Raw genomic sequence first — 18,864 nt, forward strand, 5'->3', positions numbered from 1 at the left:
AAATGACACTCAGCCCTTATTAGCCAGTCCCGGGGCTCCGCCCCCTCACTGTCACATCCAATCACACACGGGTTCCCCGGACTGGCACTCATTTTCTCCAATCGCTAGAGAGCAGGTGGGCACACTCACCCGAAGACTGACAGGAGCACCGACCAATCATAACCTGCATCCCACTTTCTCAGGGCTTGAGGGGGACTTCCGGTTACTTAGCTTCTGCTGGAGGCTGCGCGTTCTGTCCAGGTCTCCGCGTGTTCCCCCGAGCGCAGGGTCCCGGGCCGGCAGCAAGTGGGCTACATGTCGTCCCCGCAGGCCCTAGAGGACGAACAGGGCGGCGGCGATCCACCCAGGGACCTCCGCAGCGTCCTGGTCACCAGCGTGCTCAACCTCGAGCTGCTGGACGAGGATCTCTTCAGGTAGCCGGCCGCATCGGGCCCGCACCCACGCATTGGGTCAGAGGCTCCTGATCTTGCCTGCTGCCACCCCATTGCCCCTGCTTGTACCCCCCTGGACGAGGATGGGCTCTGCGCGAGATGCCTGTGCTGCGATTGGGAGGGAACTTGTGCCTGACAAAGCTGCCCCGGCTTCCTCCTCGGCGCGGGGGTCTGTGCATTCCCACCCCTGGGAGATCCTGGCAATCTAGGCAAAAAGTGGTGACCCAAAGTATCCTTCTCAGCAGCCTCCCCTGAGGAATCATGTCCCAGGGAGAGCCAGTCCAGAAAGGGCAGTGATTTGTCCAAGGGCACAAACTTATCTGCAGCTCCTGCATATTCACTATAATTTCCTCTTACATTCCCCATCCCCACCACCACTAGCTGGGGTCTAGTAGCTCTTTATTCATTCTGAGGCCTGAGCCTGTTTCCTTCCTGATGCCGCTTAAATTCTTGACTGTAACTGGGGATTTAATAGTTTGGGCTTCCAAGGCTCCTCCTGGCTTATTGGAAGCTATCTTAGGTATTAACTTAGCCCCACTTAAACCAATTACAAATAACTCCCTGGAGGGCTATTTGCAATGCATTATATGAAAAAAGCTGGGCTGGGCAGTGGGAAGCTGGAGACCTAAATTCTTAATCCTCCACTGGGCTCATGCAATGGGCAAGACTTTTCAACTCTGGGGCCTGTTTCCTCATCTGTGCACTGAAGCGGTTAGACTTGAAGTCTGAGGGCCCTTCAAGCTCTAAATCTAGTTCTTTTAAGAACTGGGCTGTCAAGTTGAGGGGTGTAAGTGGCAGACCTTAATGCAGTCCCCCCCACAGTTTGTGGGGTTCATCTTGGTCTACTCAAGGGCTTGAGAGGCTTATGCCTTACCCTGGTATGGGCAATGGAAGAAACACTGGACTTGGGCTCAGAAGACCCGGGTACTGCTCAGGATGGCAATGGTTGAGCTGTGTGTGTGTGTAACGTTGCTCAAGTCAGTTTCCCTCTCTGATCCCTGTTCTCATAGTATAAAATATGGGGATTGGTTCATTATCCTTGACTGAAATCCACAGAAGTTTGGGGCATCCTTAAGGCCTTGAAGTTGTAGGTAGAGTGGTGTTAGGATATTTGCCTGGGGAAAGGCTTTCACAGATTCTCAAAGCATCCCAAACCCCAATCAGGTTAAGAGATCCTGCACTAGAGGCTCATTGAAGATTGTGGGATATGGCCCAGCACCCAAGTCTTTCCTGTTTTTCCCCTCTCCCCACAGAGGAAGGCATTACTGGGTACCCTCAAACCAGCGGCTGTTTGGGGGTCAGATCGTGGGCCAGGCTTTGGTGGCTGCAGCCAAGTCTGTGACTGAAGATGTCCATGTGCATTCCCTGCACTGTTACTTTGTTCGGAAAGGTAACCCAACCCCTCCCTTAACCCACCCCAGCACTGGTGGCCCAGCAGCCACTTCTTTCTGGCCTTGGGGAGCAGACTGAGGAGAAAGAGGGAGAGAGGTAGAGGGGGGAGGGGAGGGAAGGGAGGGGGGAGGGAGAAGGTTAATTGATCGCCCTTAGGGAAGCCTAAAGAGGAAGAAGGCCTGGGGCCAGGAAGAGCCTTAGACCCCATACCTGCTGAGATACTGGGTACTTGTTTTCTGGCCCACAGTGGCACAAGACTTTGGTGCTTAACTGTTCCCAGTGGGTCTTTTGTTCTTTATTCTTCATACACCTTCTGGTGCCAGTCCTGTGCTGGATCCTCAGAGGGGTGCTGAAACCTCTGCTGGGAGTTTGAGGCAGGCAGCTTAACTTGGAGAAGAGACCAGCCCGGGAAACAAGAGACCTCGGATCTAGTCGGAGCTTTGCCATTGATTCACCAGGCGACCTTGAGTGAGGTATAACCACCCTCCCCGACCCCTCCTTCATCCCACCTGGAAAATGCAGAAGCAGCGGGGCCAAGCAAGATCCCTGTAGCTGCTTACAGCTCTGGGATCAAATGAAGGAGAGAGTAATCTTTTAAAACCCATGCTCCCTTTTGAGAAACATAAAAATCTCACTCCTAGGCAGATGCTCCCAATTTTAAGAGTCTCTGTCTTCTGCATGGTCCCATCAGCTGAGAATAATTTATGAAACTTTATATGTGATCTGTATTAAAAAAGACAATGGGTTTCCGCCTTCATTTTACAAGTATAAAATAGTTAATAGTAAATACACCTTTTCGTACTACGTTCCCATGCCCCTCACTCCCCATCCTTTTACTTCCGTGACAGTCATTGCTATAAAGCATTTGAATACTGACCTTGGGGTGAGCCCCGTTCTCAACTTTGATGCTAGCTGGGTACAGATGCGCCCTTTGTTCCCTCAATTTGGTTGTAAACTCCAAAAGTGCTGGCCTTTTGATGTTGTAATCCTTCTAGCCCAGTGAGACAGTTTTGTTTCGTTTTTTGGGGGGCGGGGGCATTACCTGATCTCTCTGAATCAGTTTCATCATCTGGTTTCTGAAAAGAATTCTTAGTCTTTGCAGGTAAAGTATCTAGTGCAGGGCCTGGCATGATGTGGGTTTTCCATAAATGGTAATTATCATTACTTTTTGATGATGAACTTATGGGAATAATTAAAATTTGCATGTTACAGTGCGCAGCTATGTACATTATCTTGTTTAATCCTTTTAAGTAAACAGCATTCCTGCCACTATGCTATGTATAAGGAACTTTGGACCCAAAGAGGTTATGTAAGAAGCTCCCATAGGGCTTCCCTGGTGGCGCAGTGGTTGAGAGTCCGCCTGCCGATGCAGGGGACGCGGGTTCGTGCCCTGGTCCGGGAGGACTCCACATGCCGCGGAACGGCTGGGCCCGTGAGCCATGGCCGCTGAGCCTGCGCGCCCGGAGCTTGTGCTCCGGAAGTGCCAACACTAATAATCACCAATTATTTGTGTCCCTATCTGCTTCTTGAAAGGCTGCAAGACAGCTTAAAATAATTGGCAGCTATTATAGAACTATTAAAATAAAAGTCACAATTCCCTGGCGGTCCAATGGTTAGGACTCCGTGCTTTTACTGCTGAGGGCCTTGGGTTCGATCCCTGGTCGGGGAACTAAGATCCCGCAAGCCGTGTGGTGCGGCCAAAAAAAAATCAGTTAATTAATTTTTTTTTTTTTTTGCGGTACGCGGGCCTCTCACTGCTGTGGCCTCTCCCGTTGCGGAGCACAGGCTCCGGACGCGCAGGCTCAGCGGCCATGGCTCACGGGCCCAACCGCTGCGCGGCATGTGGGATCTTCCCGGACCAGGGCACGAACCCGTGTTCCCTGCATCGGCAGGCGGACTCTCAACCACTGCGCCACCAGGGAACCCCAGTTAATTAATTTTTAAAATAAAATAAAAGTCAAGGCAGATTAGGAGTATGGGATTAACAGATACAAACTACTATACATAAAATAGATAAGCAACAAGGATTTACTGTGTACCACAGAGAATTATATTCAGTATATTGTAATAACCTATAATGGAATATAGTCTGCAAAAAAATTAAGTATGGGAAAAAATAAAACATTTGGGGCAAAAAAATTATTTTAAGAAGGATATTAAGTTTTTAATTTTTTTATTTTTTGGTCGGGCCGCACAGCTTGTGGAAGTTTTTAATTTTTTTATTTTTTGGTCGGGCCGCACAGCTTGTGGGATCTTAGTTCCCAGACCAGGGATTGAACTCGTGCCCTCAGCAGTGAAAGCGTGGAGTCCTAACCACCGGACCGCCAGGGAATTCCCTGGGACAAAATTTTCAAAAGTAATAATAAATAAAAGTCAAGGGCCAGGAGGCTAGTAGTAACGGGATTTGGGGGAAATAATTGTGTCAAAATACTAGGCTAAGGCATGTCATTGCAGTTTTACACAAAAGTTAGTTCCGAGATTCCTGGCAGCAAGGCAAAAAGGGAAGCTCTCTTATTAGTTTGTGATGTGACCCTCTACCAGGTACATCAAGATTTATAAACAATGATGGTGCTCCAATGATATATAGATATATTTTAAAATTTTTTTTATTGGAGTATAGTTGCTTTACAATGTTGCTAATGATATTTTTAATTAAAAGATACTGGGAGGTGGAGGTGTTGGTCCTTGGCCATTTATCATATCAATTCTCTTTCTAAAAGCCCTGTATAGAATGTTAGTCAGTTTGGGTTTTTTGTTTGTTTGTTTTTTGATTAAAAAAAGTATTTCTCAGGGCTTCCCTGGTGGCGCAGTGGTTGAGAATCCGCCTGCCAATGCAGAGGACATGGGTTCGAGCCCTGGTCCGGGAAGATCCCACATGCCACGGAGCAACTAAGTCCATGTGCCACAACTACTGAGCCAGAACTCTAGAGCCCGCGAGCCACAACTACTGAAGCCTGCGCGCCTAGAGCCTGTGCTCGACAAGAGAAGCCACCGCAATGAGAAGCCTGTGCACCACAATGAAGAGTGGCCCCTGCTTGCCGCAACTAGAGAAAGCCCACGCGCAGCAACGAAGACCCAACTCAGCCAAAAATAAAATTAAGAAAAAATGTATTTCTCTAGATAGGTAGAAGAATGTAATACAGGTGTTTTCTGACTTGGTATAGGTTTAAAGCATGGAGAATCTTGAGCAGGAGTCAAAAAACATTATTCTGTAAAGGCAGAGTAAATATTTTAGGTTTTGTGGGCAAAAGCAATAGGAGATAGTATGTAAACAAATGGGCTTGGTCATATTCCAAAAAATGTTATTTACTACAGCATCAGTTTTCCTATCTATACAATGGTGATAAGACCCACTTTGCATAGTTAATGTGAGACCAACGTGAGAAACGATACCTTAGCAACAATAAAAAAATTCATTAACAGAAACCTCCATTAAGTAGAGTTGGGAGACCAGAGGGGGGAGCGCTCATGCCCTGAAAAAGACTCCTTTCTGGCAAGGACTCAACCAATGAAAAGCCATGGGCTCTTTGTTTACTAGGGCCCTCCCAATTGCACTATACTATAGCCCTCCCTTTTCCCCTCTATAAAAGCATTCTCCTCTTGCTGGACGGGGACTTGCATGTGGCTCACTGTGGTTGCAGACCCTGATATTGCATTTCTCTGCTGATCCTCAAGAAACCCATCTTTGCTGGAGAAGTATCTGGCTGTCTGTTTCAGGTCCACATAACTAATGCACTCACTCCATAACTGTTATCTCGCTTCCTTCAATATACTGCAGAGCCTACCAGCTCTGTTCCAATACAAATTTTAAAAAACAGGTCTGGAACTCATTCACACTGAAAGGTAAATCACTAGTAACTGAAAATACTGAATTTTAGCTGCAGCCCAAGGATTGGATGACAGCTTTTTTTTTTTATTTCGTTGATAGGGAAGGGAGGCCTCCTTCCCAGCCCCTGAAATCAGACTGCTTATGTAGCTGTCTCGTTTCTGGACTCTTGGGAAGCCCTTCTCAAAGGCCTTTGGCCTTGAGGAGCCCCCATTCTGATTAAAAATGCCCCTTTGGCATTGCTGGCTAACAGACCTGAGCAAACCCGCTGGGCTTCAGGGCTTCATAGGAGTGTTTATTGCTGTTGAATGAGCCCCCAGTGCCTGGCAGGCTCCCCATTTGGATGGGGTGGAGGAAGCAATGCTTCTCTAGACCTGCTTCTTTCATCTCAAAGTTGAAGATCATCCCCAAGACATCTTACCACCTACGTGTCAGGGTTCTCCAAGGTCGGTCTGACTCAGACTAAAGGACTTCAGGGACACCAGGAAAACTCTCTCTAAAAACCCTCCCTGACCTGTTCATTGAGGGTTAATAGTCCTCACGCTGGGGCCAGTGTCTCCCATCCTGTCTTGTGAGCACAGATAGCGAAGGAGAAGGGTCAGGTTGACTTCCATTTGCATTAGGGATGAAGGGACTGACAGCAGGCTTTTCCTGGGAGAATGAATATCAGACAGTGGCCAAACCATATATAAAAAGAGAACTCTGAGCCACAGCTGGTAGCAACTAGCACAGGAAGCCACCCTACTATCTACAAGTCAGGTTTGGAGGAAGTCAGACCACCATTTCTAGCAGCCAGTCCAGGAAGCCAAACCATAGTCCCTGTAATGATCAGCCCCTAATGGCCAGGACTTGATGAATAACTGAGAGCTTCCCTAATTTTTGCCCCTGCTTCCAACTTAGGACTAACTGGGGAAAGCCAAACATCACCAATTCCATAGGCTGCCTATCACCATGCCAGCAGCCTCCAAGCAGGGCATACCTGAAACCTTTTTTTTCCCTATAAAGCTTTCCCGCTCCTCCGTGTGCCTTTGAGTCTCTGCCAAGCGGAAGTGATTATGGCTGACTCCCTTGATGCACTAAACTCTGAATAAATAACCTTTGCTTGTTCTCAAAAAAAAAAAAAAAAGAAAGAAAGAAAGAAAAGAAAAACAAAAATAAAACAGGCAGCAGGCCAGATTTGCTGACCCCTGATCTAGAAGAATGGTACCGGGTTCATGACAAGATCCCAGTCACAGAAGGAACAAGACAAAAGCTGACAGTATTTTATTGAACAAACACAGAGCACTTACTACGTGCCAGATACTATTCTGAATACTTTACGACTCTGAACTAATTTAATCCTCATTAAAATCCTGAGAGGTATGAACACTATGATGATCCCCATTTCACAGATGCGTTAACTGCTCAAAGAGGTTAAGTGACTTTCCCAAGGTCACACAGCTGGTGAGTGTCAGAGCCGGACTTTGAATGCAGGGAATCTGGCAGTGTCCCTTCTGTCCTGTGCTATTGACGGAGTGGATCTCCACCTGCACAGGGAGCATCCCAATGACAGGGTCTAGGGTTCTCTCCCCAGTACCTGGGCTTCATCAGGCCTCAGTCAGTAGCTACCAAGCAGAAAAGGAATGGAGAACAAGCAACAGAGGGGCCTGTCCAGCCATGGTGATGGTGAGAGGGCCTACGGGGCTCAGTTGGGCTCACCGTGTGCTGTGTGCCCTTTGCCTGCTGCAGGGGACCCGAAGGTGCCGGTGCTGTACCAGGTGGAACGGACGCGAACAGGGGTGAGCTTCTCCGTGCGCTCCGTAAAGGCTGTGCAACACGGCAGGCCCATCTTCATCTGCCAGGCCTCCTTCCAGAAGGCCCAGCCCAGCCCTGTGCAGCACCAGTTCTCCATGCCTACCGTGCCCCCGCCGGAAGAGCTGCTTGGCCACGAGGCCCTCATTAACCAGTATTTAAGGTGAGAGACCTCAAGGTCCCAGGACAGTGTTCAAACTGCAGTCGCCACCTGTTAGCAGGCCATGGAGTCCTTTAGTTGATCTCGGCCAGCATTTTAAAAAGCTGGACTAGGGAATTCCCTGGCAGTCCAGTGGTTAGGGCTCTGTGCTTCTACTGCAGCGGGCACGGGTTCGATCCCTGGTTGGGGAACTAAGATCCCACGAGCCATGAGGCACGGCCGGGGTGGGGGCGGGGCACGGGGAAGCTGGACTAGAAAAGAAGATACTAGACTGTATTGCCTGTAGTAAGGGTCGGCATCCTTTTGTGAAACATTAGTTTCAGTTGTGTGTGAGAGCATGTGTGCCCATGGGTGGGTGTTGGATCATGGTGTGAAATGCAGGGCTTCCTATTCATCCAGTTCAGGTACTGTTACAGCTTTCCTACTGTTTAAATACTGAAATACTTCTATAACTGTTGGTAAATACCTCCCCAGTCCCTGAGTGGTCCCCCTTCTCTTCCAGGGTCACCCATGACCCAGCAGCCTAGGAGTTAATGCCTGCCAGGGGTGAGAGGGTCCTGCTGCAGAGCTGTGGCCCTGCTGCCTTTGCCTTAGTGCATGTTAAGTATTTTGAATGTCACCTGGTAAAATAGGTTTCTTACTTGAATCACAGCTAATAAAGTTGGAAAAATGGTGGGGCAGTGGAAAGAGCTCTGGGTCCTGACACAGGACAAGTCACGTGGATTTGTTACGGCAAGTCCATGTGCCCAACTTGCACAGTGAGGCCAAACCAACTGAAACATCGGAGTTTGGAGCAGAGAAAGGTTTATTCCAAGGCCATGCAAGGAGATGGGTGGCTTATGCTCTAAAAAACCCCGAGCTCCCTGAAGGGCTCTAGAGCACAGGCTCAGTAGTTGTGGCACACGGGCCTAGTTGCTCCGCAGCATGTGGGATCTTCCCAGACCAGGGATCAAACCCATGTCCCCTGCACTGGCAGATGGATTCTTAACCACTGTGCCACCAGGGAAGTTCCTCCTGAAGGGTTTTGGCAAAGCATTTTTAAAAGCCAGGTAAAGGAGGAGGGTCGCAGGGTGTGTGATCAGCTCGTGCACGATTCTCTGATTGGCTGACGGTGAGGTAAGAGGGCAGTTAACATTGTTAGTCCTTAAGCTCCAGGAGGCCTGGGGCTATGCGCTCACAGTCATCAAGTAGTTAACATCTTTCATTTGGCTGGGGGGGTGTGGTTAGCATCTGTAAAACAACTCAGGAAATGTGCATCATATACTGTTATCTAGGTACTTCAGAGAGCAAAGCAGAGGATATGGGGGAAGGGCCTGTCCCAGGAAGGCCCCATAGGGTCCTGCTCCGTTATAGTTCCCCTCCTCAATCTTGAGGAGAACAGGTTTTGAACAATAAAAGGAATAAAGGTTCAGATAAGGAGGTTAATCATAAACTTGACAGAGGTATCCACAGGGTCCTGCTCGGTTATAGATTGGGGCCAGGGCTCCACTTCCCACCTGCTGTGTTGCTTTGCTCGACTCCCCAGCCTCTCAGAGCCCTGCTTCTTCATCTAAAACATGGGAGTGGCTGCTTTTGCCCTGCAGACTTCACAGCTCTATCGTAAGGAGAGCCCCGCTGCCTTGTGCAGCAGTCAGGGCTGTCAGCCCGGTGTGATGGAACGGACGTGCATCTGCACCTGGGAAAAGCCTGGGTTCAAATCTAGACTCTGCCCCCACCAGCTGTGTGAGTTTGGCAAGTTGCTTTTCCACTCTGTGCCTGTGTCCTCAGTTGTAAAATGGTGCCAATCAGAATTTCTACCTTATAAGGCTGCTGTGAGGATTACACAAGATAACAAGGCCCTCAGCGAGTGCTCAGTAAATTGTAGTTACATCACTCTTGACAGAGAGGAATAAGCACGGAGCCCGGTATGCGGTCAGAGCTCCAAAATGTTTGAGAAATGAAAGGAGGACATTGTTCTTAAAGGTCCCTGAATCTAGAGCTGTGTGTCCCATAAGGAAGCCGCTAACCACAGGTGGCTGTATTAAGTTAATTAACATTAAATAGAAATAATTCAGCTCTGGTCCTCGGTCACACTGGCCACATTTCAAGCCCTCAACAGCTACATGTGGCTCGTGGCTACCACAGCGGACAGGGCAGCCACAGACCATACCATCATCACAGAAGGTTCTGTCAGACAGGGCTCGAAAGGATAGGGATTGAAACGGAAATACCGGGGAAGAGCCTAGGGGCACAAGGGGTGTCCTTACTGTGGCAAAGGGGCTTCCCTGGAAATGGGCTCCTCTCCCTGGAACACAGCGTCCCCAGTCGCTCAGGGTTAGGTAAGTCAGTCCAAGTAGGGCAGCCTATTTCCTGAGTGTTAGAATAGAGAAGTGGTTAAGAGTGTGAACCGAGGAGCCAGACTGGCTGGGCCCGAATCCCGCGCCCCTCCACTTCCTGAGCAGGCTCCCTGCACCCTCGGTGCTTGCTTCACTTATCAGATAGCAGTGAGAGCAGCATGGGTCTCACAGAGGTGTTGACGGGTGAGTTCATGTGTGTGAGATGCCTGGAGCAGGGCCTGCCACAGGGTACACCGCATGACTAGATGATGTGTTGGCTTCATACGCCTTATCTTGTCTCCTCCACAGTATTTACTATGAGGTAGGTGACTGTCATCCACATTTTGCAGATGGGAAAAAGGCTGAGCGATGACTAACTTGCACCAGGCCAGAGGACTCATAAGTGGCAAAGAAAGGATGCAAATCTATCCTGTCTTGCCTGCCAGAGGGGAGGGGAGCTTTGGGGATAAGTCAGGAGTCCCTGTGGAGGAATGAGAGGGGTCAGAAGAGGTGGCTCAGAGGACAGGCTCCTCATCTTCCTGGGTCTCCCCATCCCTCTCCCCTTTACTTTCAGGGACCCTAACCTCCAAGAGAAGTACCGAGTGGGGCTGAACCGAACTGCTGCCCGGGAGGTGCCCATTGAGATCAAGCTGGTAAACCTACCCACTCTGAGCCAGCTGCAGAGCATGGAGCCCAAACAGATGTTCTGGGTGCGAGCCCGGGGCTACATTGGTAAGAGGACCCCATGGCCTGAAAGGAAACGCTCTCCGGGGGCCTAGACCTGTACCTCATTTGCCCTTTGTGGCCTTGGGCATGTTACTTCCCCACTCTGGGCCTGTTTACTTACCTGCATGATGGGGAGGTTGGCTCAGCCCTTTGCATGGGGAGAACGGGCAGGTGACTGTAATCCTAATGTTGGTCCTTTCTGGGGAAGGCAAGGCACCTTGCCAAGGTTCTTCCCCAGGTCCCCTGCTGAGCATCAGATGTCTTTGTGCAAACTGGAAGAAGACACTCGGGGGCCCACGGTGGGAGACTTGGGGACTGAAGATTGGATTTCAGTCCTCACCTGCACCTGCCCCCCTCCCATCCCTGTCTCCCTTATCGCCCATCACACACACACACCTTGGGCCAGGTGCCCTTGGGCAGTGAACAGTCTGCACACCTATGCACGGCAGCCCCTTTCTCCCTACCTCCCTGCAGGTCCTGAGCTGTAAAGCCCAGGAGCCCGGGGCTGATGGGGCCGGAATCTGTTGCAGGGGAGGGCGACATGAAGATGCACTGCTGCGTGGCAGCCTATATCTCGGACTATGCCTTCCTGGGCACAGCACTGCTGCCCCACCAGTGGCGGCACGAGGTGCACTTCATGGTCTCCTTGGATCACTCCATGTGGTTCCACGCCCCTTTCCGAGCTGACCACTGGATGCTCTATGAGTGTGAGAGCCCCTGGGCCGGTGAGTGTGGGACCATGGGGGATGAGGGTGCTGACCCTGGGAGGGCAGGGAGCCTGCTTTCTTGGGTGATGCTGTCCCCCACCCACTTTCTATGGAGCACCACACAGATCACTCACTTCCTCTTCTGCTTCCGTAGGCTGTGGTATCCTTGTCTTCAAAACGACAGGGTGAGGCCTGAGGATGGGACACCTGCTCAGCTCTTAATTTCTGTAACATGCTGGGAATATGATTCAGTTTATCTCAGAGACTCAGTTCTAGTCCCAGAGCCACTTCAGATTACCTGTGTGATCTTGGGCAAGTCCCATCTCCTCTCTGAGCCTGTTTCCCCATCTCAACAAATAGGGTTGCATTAAAACAGAGGTATCCAAAGCTGGTGGCCCATCAGACCACCACTTGGGGGAGCTTTTTCAGAACGTTCTCAGATTCCATCCCTAAGATTCTGACTCTGCAGATCTTGGATGAGGTCCAGGAAACTATTTTTAAGAAGCTCCCAGGACTTCCCTGGCGGTCCAGTGGTTAAGACTCCGTGCTTTCACTGCAAGGGGCCCAGGTTTGATCCCTGGTCGGGGAACTAAGATCCCACATGCTGCACGGCGCAGTCAAAAAATTAAAAAAAGGAAAAAGCTCCCTAAGTGATTCTGACAATTAACCTGGTTGAGGGTCAGGGCACTCAGCATTCTCTAAGGGCCCCACTGCTTGGATACTCCTTATAGTGTTGAGAGAAACCCAGACTCGTTCATCAGTGCCTAGTCTCAGAGCCCTGGGTTCCTTTCCAAGGAAGTGCATTTCAAACAAAGAAAAGCCTTGCTTCGTGAACCAGGGACAAAACTTGAGGGACTTCTTATACTCAGGGAAGGGGGGCTCTTGAGCACCGACAGCATCACAGTAAAGGAGCCACCACTTGAAGTTAGGACTCTTGGGTTCATGTTTGGCCTGAGCCTTAAGGCCAAGTTCCTGAGCCTCTCTGGATTTGACTGGCATCATCTGGAACATGGGACAAGGCCTAAGTGAGCTGTTCTGCATATAAGAGAAACCAGCAGTTCCCTTCCTAAATAATCAGACTAAGGCCCTGGGCTAGCAAGGGAGAATCTCCACGTGGGGAGGGGGGTGGCCAGGCCTCACGGCTCCACGTCCTGTCCTCCGAGCCCCTTTGTCCCTGTGGGGATGGAGGTGGGGGTTTTTTTTGTTGGTTTGTTTGTTTGAACGAATTACCAGCCTGGAGGGCCTGGTTTGATTTATTATAAAGGGAACTGATGGGGACTTCCCTGGTGGCGCAGTGGTGGGAGTCCGCCTGCCGATGCAGGGGACACGGGTTCACGCCCCAGTCTGGGAAGATCCCACATGCCGCGCAGCGGCTGGGCCCGTGAGCGATGGCTGCTGAGCCTGCGCGTCCGGAGCCTGTGCTCCGCAACGGGAGAGGCCACAACAGTGAGAGGCCCGCCTACGGCAAAAAAAAAAAAAAGGGGGGAACTGATGGGTTTCCTCACACAGGTGGCCAGAAGTGGGGCAGATCTGGTTAGCTGAGCTACTGAACCAGACTGTTCTCAGAACGTATCCCCTTGGGATTTTTTTGAGGAAGCCAGCAGATATGTGAAAGTGCTTTTAAACCATCAAGTGGGATTCCCATGGGAGGAGTTACCCGATGACCAACCATAATAGGCTCCTAAAAGGGTGCTTGGAGATTGGGAGTGACCACAACACTGAGCGTACCCTGGCATGGGGTGGTCCAACCTGAGTTGTACGTTTTTCAAGGAGGCCATTTGGCTGGGTGGAAGGAAACAGTTCTCTCCCTTATCTTCGCAGGTGGCTCCCGGGGCCTAGTTCATGGGCGGCTGTGGCGTCGGGACGGGGTCCTGGCTATGTCCTGTGCCCAGGAGGGCGTGATCCGAGTGAAGCCCCGGGACTCAAAGCTGTAGCCAGAGGTACCAGCTTGGTCTGGGGCTTCAAGGATCTCCCTTCTCCCCCGACTCCTGAGGCAGGAGTTACCATCCAGGGTTGGGCCTTTGGTCCTGAACATGGAATAAAGAGACTTCTACCAGTGGAGCTGCTGGCTTTTAATCCCCCTTGGCCGGAACTGCAGCCCTCCCTCCAGCCATCAACCCCAGGACTCCTGGGCCAGAGTTCCTGGCCCTTAGCCAGGCTGGCTCGGAGGCCCAAGGAAAAGGGACCGTTGACCCTGACCTGGGGCACAGCCCCCAGAATTCATAAGCTTGAGAGGCTGCACCAGACTTTCTCCCTGCACCATCCTAGCCAAAGCTTGTCCTGAGCCCTGCTCAACAGAAGAAGCACATTTCTTCAGTCTGCTACAAATCCTTTGTGGAACTTCTAGGGGTTCCCAGCACCCCTGGTCACCTCCCAACTGCTGTCCGTGTCCTCATCCGCCCCTACCCCACTTCCCATCCTGGGGCAGTGCCTCTCCCCACAGTGGCCTTAAGTCTAGGTGTGGTTAGTCCAGCACCTCCTTGATGAGTAGTTCTTTGAGACTAGGGGGTGGCGTGGGCGTCAGGCCTGCCTCTTGCAGGGCCTGGAGCCGGGCCTCTGATTGGTGTTTGTCCAGGCCCAGGTGCCAGGAGAGCCGCACGTGGGCCTCCAGAAAGGGTGCCAGAAAAGGGTGAGGGCTCTTGTCCCCCAGCAGCTGTAGGGCCTTCTCACAGCATGCCCGGGCCTCCCCAGGGTCCTCCAGCTCCTGGTGGCACACAGCCAGCCCCGCCAGGGTCAGCAGAGGGCGGTCTGGGCCTGAGGGGACACCCAGCTGGGCCTGCAGCTGCCAGGCGTTGGCCCAGAGCGCCAGGGCCTCGCGGTAGAGGCCAGTGCAGGTGAGGCTCTGCGCCCGCCGCAGCTCCGGCAGCACAAAGAAGTCTTGCAGGTCCGGGGCCTGGCGCAGCTCAGGGACTGCCTGGAGGTGGCCCAAAAACTGCTCAAAGGCCCGGCTGCGGCGGGCGATGGTCTCTGCGGTAAAGTTCCGGCGCAGGCGCTTGCGGGGGAAGGAGATGGCAGCCATGGGGCCCCGGAACTGCCGCTGCAGGTTTCGGTGCAACCGCTCAAAGTCCGAGTATCGGCGGGAGATCTGGGCTGGCTGGCGACCCGGTGGCCCCGGGCCCATCACGGCGAGGGTGTAGAGCTGCGGGGGAGGGTGGGGGTCAGGGCAGGTGCAAGGTGTCCCCGGGACCCTTCCCTCTCACTTCCAGCTCTCTTCCCCCACCTCTTCCCTTCACCCCCAAGGCTGCTGGGGAGCCCAGTCTCATCTTACCTGAGGCTCATCTGAAATGACCCAGGCCCAAGGCAGCATGGGGAGAAAAAGACAGAGATGAGCTTCAGCGCCTGGTCCAGCCGCCCCCTCTGCCCCTCCTAGGGAGTACTCCCTTCGCATAGGGCAGTGAGCTCTTCTTACAGCCCCTCTGGAAAACCAGCCGAGGGCCGAAACCCAGGCCCATCTCTTGGGCCTCTAGAGCCATCCTTTAGGATCAGCTTGGAGCTTCATTCCACTCTGGATACATAGCCCCACATCCCTGGCCAGGTTATTCCAATCCAGACCCAGAACACAGGTCTTCAGACAGCCCCAGTAGCGACCAGTGTGAAAAGTGCACTGGGACCCAAGTTCTAACCTCAGGTCAGGTGCTCCCTCACTATGTGATGTCAGGCAGGGCAGTCCCCTTCTTGGGTCCGCTTCCGACTCTAGTGACTGGAGCGCTGGCCCAGCTCACTGTTTACTTAAGTGTGGGACGTGTGCAAACGTTGGTACCTGGGTGGTTTAGGGGTATGTACTGGAGTATATAACACTGAATCAGAGGCAGGAGGCGATGCCCCCACTAATGCTCTGTGAACCTTTCTGACTGCACATTGAGAAGCTCTCAGTTTGGTTTAAAAAAGCCCTTTTCATCTCCATTTTTAGAAAAGAGCCAGAAAGAGACTCTCAGGTCAGGGCCTTCTTCAGGCAGCAGCACCCAGGCAGGGCTTAATGACACTCTCACTGCTTTTATTTCTACGGTTATCTTCTCTTTATGGCAAGTGAGCCTTTCCATATACAGTTGTGCTATAAAGTTGTCTTTTAAACTTATTTTTCAAAAATAGGTTTATTTGAAGAGAAACGTGAAGCACAGAATGGTACAAGTAGCATTTAGATAGGACAAGAATTGTGAGGGTGCTGGAGGTTTGGGAAACACTGAACAAGATGACCACTAAGCTTCCCCCCAGGTCCGAGAACCCAAATATAGATTAATCTGTAATCATGCTGAGCTAACAGGTCTGAAGGCGGGATTAGCAAGCGTTCGATGTTGAAAGCATACTAACACCAAACCGAGATTCTTCTCTCGAATTTGTTCTGTGTAATTGCCAATATCCTAGCCCCCCCTGGTCAGTTCGGTTTGCCTGCTCTATCCTTCCCTTGAAGATTCAGTGTACATTAATATTCAGGATTGAAAAGTTTAACAGTAAAGAAACTTATTTTACTCTCGTTCAATTCTGCATTCCCCAAACATTGCATATTGACTGTAAAAACTTTTTTTTTTTTTAAGAACAGTCATTGATATTCCAGGGAGGGAACCAATTTTCTGCTGAACACGTTTCAGGAAGCACTGGTCTATAGTGACCCCTTATGCTCATCTAGCTTTTATTTTCATTTGTAATTTCTGGACAAAAACCCATTTTACATCCATTATCTGATCCTATACTGTCCCGCTGAGATAGGTAATGAGAGTCACTCCATTAACTGAGCGCCTACCCTGCACCACGTGCTGTGCCTAGCTCTTCACATCTACTATTTTATCATCACAACAGCACTGCCCGGAAGCCATCCTTACCTCCGTTTGACAGCTCAGGAAGCAGGCCCCAAGAGGGGGCAAAGGGCTCAAAGACCTCCCTTAAGCTGGTAAAGGGCCCAGCTGGGACTCAAACCCAGGCCGACCTAATTCCAAAGCCTGTGCTCTTAACCCCCAGGAGATGTTAAAGCAGGATTTAGGGTCCCCATCAAACAAAGAGAAGATTCGTTTCCCCAGACCTGGGCCAGGCCGCCAGGCCAAACTTGGCTCTATCTTGTCATTCTCTTCCCAGAGTTGCCCGCATACTTCCTTGTCTCCCAGCTGCTACTGATCCTTGGCGCCCCCTTCCTGTGCATGACCCCCAGCCAGGACTTTCGCCACTTAAGATCTGATCATTGGAGTCAATCCCTGCTCAAATGGGAGCAGTCGCCCCATGGGCGTGGCCCTTTTTTCACTAAGAGCTGCAGAGAGGGGTGGAGAAGCCCAGACGTGGGACAGGGCTTCAGGCCCCCTTCCTGCTGAGTCAGAAATGGAGGAGGGTGGTGAAGAGGAGGGAAGTGGGAGGCAGGGAGTTGCTGCTGCCATGACCAGCCAGGTCAGGCTGGGTTTCAGGACCGGGACCACCGAATTCGCCATGTGTGTCTCCTTTCCACAGCCAGGAAATCAGGGCCTCCCCACCGCACTGATCTTCACCCCAACCCTACCCATCCCATAAATCCAGTCCTTAGGACAAACATTCTGTACAGGTGTGGGTGCTGGAGAACTGACTTTCCTGGGTTGTAAAGAGGCTACAACAGGCCCTAGAGGCCAGGCATTTTCAACCCAAAGGTTGAATAATAATAGAACTACCATTTTATCGAGCACTTCACGATGCCAGGTGCAACGCTAAGGGCTTTCTATGCACTGTCTCATTTGATTTCTGCGACAATCCTGGGCATTATCCCCTCGTTCAGATGAGGAAACAGGGTCGTCAAAGTTTCACAATTCACCCAAAGTCAAACGACTGGTAGTAACTGGGATCCAAAACCCATTTTTCTAACCACTAACCAATGCAACTTGGATCTCAAGTCTGACTCAGATAATATTCTTCCTTGTGTATCTTGCATCTTGCGACGATTTGCAAAAACCAGGGAGCGGGGGACACGCACACTAGTTCTTAGTCTCAGAACCAGGACTGGATAGGTCCATAGTCCCTCAAAAAAGTTTTAAGTCATTTGCCTGAGGATTTGCTCAAGTTACATCCCCTTTCTGGCTTCAGTTTCCCCATCTGTAAAATGGGGCAGCCACTTATACACAGCCAGATCCCCCAGGAAGCTGGCGTTTTCTCTTAGCCAGACTTCTAGACTCACAGCCCAGGGATTCCTGGACCCTCACTCACCACGTACTTGGAGGGCGGGTCCTTGACCACGTTGGCGCTGGTCACCTCAAAGAGCAGCCGCTGGGGTACGAGGGTGTTCCGGGACTTCTTCCAGAAATCTTGCAACTGCCGTGTCAGGAGCTGACTGCCCCGCTGCCCATCAGGTGGGGGACTCCGTTCTGCATGAGCACAGGATGGGCCTGGGGCCAGGTTCCACATAAATTACATGCCCTGACCTCATTCATCCTCCCAACAAATGACAAAGGATTTATCCCCATTTGACATAAATGGAAACGGAGGGCCAGAGAGGGGGCCTGGTGCCAAACACCTGCCCGGCAGACAGTAGATGTTAAATAAATATCTCCACCCCCAAAACATTGCTAGCACATTACTACCATTTGTATCCCAGACCCTGTACATATCATGCCCTAAACAACCCGGGATGGGAGTGATTTCCCCTATTTGACACAAGGGAACTTGGCTGAGAGAGGTGTTGTGACTCTGTCAAGGTCACACAGCCAAGAGGTGGCTGGGGCACTTAAAGAAGTGTCTGCGTTTCGGCTGGATCAGCTCGGGAACGCGGCTGGGGTGGAGGCCTAATCGAGCCCCAGGGTTCCCGCCTCCATCCTCCCGCACTCGCCTGCGTCTTCTCCCGCCGCCCGGTCCCCATCGGGCAGCGGGTCGTGGTCAGCCTCCTCATCGTCCTCGTCGTCCTGGTCCTCGTCGTCCTCGGCACTGGTGAAGCTCAGGGTGCCGCTGAGGCGGGACGACAGGCCCTCGGCGTCGTCGTCCTCCAGTTCCGAGCTCTCCGGGAACTGCTCGGCCTCGGGGCCGGCCGCTGCCTCCCCGGGGCCGTCGCCGGTCAGGGCGTGCCGCAGCCGGTGCAGGAGCCGCGAGGCCATGGCACCCCGGGAGGAGCTCGCGACGCGGGGTCCCGGGCTGGGGAGGGAGGCGGACCCCAGCCCCGCGCGGGGAGGGGGCGGGGCGGGGCCGGGATTGGGGGAGGGAGGGGCGCCGCGGAGGCCCCGCCCTTGCCTGTGGAGGGTCCCGCGACTCTGCCGGCGCCTCTTTCACCCCCTGGCGCGGGTCTGCCTCCTGCGCCCCGAGGTGCACTCTGGGGCGCCCCGCTCCCCGGGGTTCTCGTGCGGCCCGCGGTGCCTGGACGAGGGCAACCGGGCTCCGCCGGGTTCCGCCGGGCCCAGGCCGCTCCGGCCCCTTCCTGCCGCCGCCCCGCCTCCGGCCCCGCCTGCTCCCTGAGCCGCCCGGGAGTCCCGGGCCCTTTGCTCCATGAGGGATTTGGGAATCCTGGGTAGGCCTGGGCAAGCCCGCGGCCCCCTAAGGGATCGTCCCCAATCCGGAGGGGCCTACACCCTCCTTGAATCCT

The 18,864-nt window shown here is 52.3% G+C and overlaps 2 protein-coding genes across 2 annotated transcripts; one reads left to right on the forward strand and one right to left on the reverse strand.

Annotated features, from left to right (window-relative positions):
* Positions 1-168: 168 nt before the first annotated feature.
* On the forward strand, positions 169-13,409 carry ACOT8 (acyl-CoA thioesterase 8). Its single transcript, XM_029219762.1, has 6 exons — positions 169-413; positions 1,685-1,821; positions 7,378-7,603; positions 10,490-10,647; positions 11,172-11,366; positions 13,170-13,409. The coding sequence occupies exons 1-6, from the start codon at positions 295-297 to the stop codon at positions 13,280-13,282; spliced, it is 948 nt and encodes a 315-aa protein (XP_029075595.1). The 5' UTR covers positions 169-294; the 3' UTR covers positions 13,283-13,409.
* A 198-nt stretch (positions 13,410-13,607) lies between these two features.
* On the reverse strand, positions 13,608-18,426 carry SNX21 (sorting nexin family member 21). Its single transcript, XM_029219760.1, has 3 exons — positions 18,121-18,426; positions 17,502-17,680; positions 13,608-14,487 (listed from the first exon to the last, which is right to left on the reverse strand). The coding sequence occupies exons 1-3, from the start codon at positions 18,380-18,382 to the stop codon at positions 13,813-13,815; spliced, it is 1,116 nt and encodes a 371-aa protein (XP_029075593.1). The 5' UTR covers positions 18,383-18,426; the 3' UTR covers positions 13,608-13,812.
* Between the last annotated feature and the right edge of the window lie 438 nt (positions 18,427-18,864).

This window comes from Monodon monoceros, unplaced genomic scaffold (genome assembly GCF_005190385.1).
Source record: "Monodon monoceros isolate NGI ecotype Baffin Bay Population unplaced genomic scaffold, NGI_Narwhal_1 Super_Scaffold_13, whole genome shotgun sequence".
Classification (NCBI taxonomy): Eukaryota; Metazoa; Chordata; class Mammalia; order Artiodactyla; family Monodontidae; genus Monodon; species Monodon monoceros.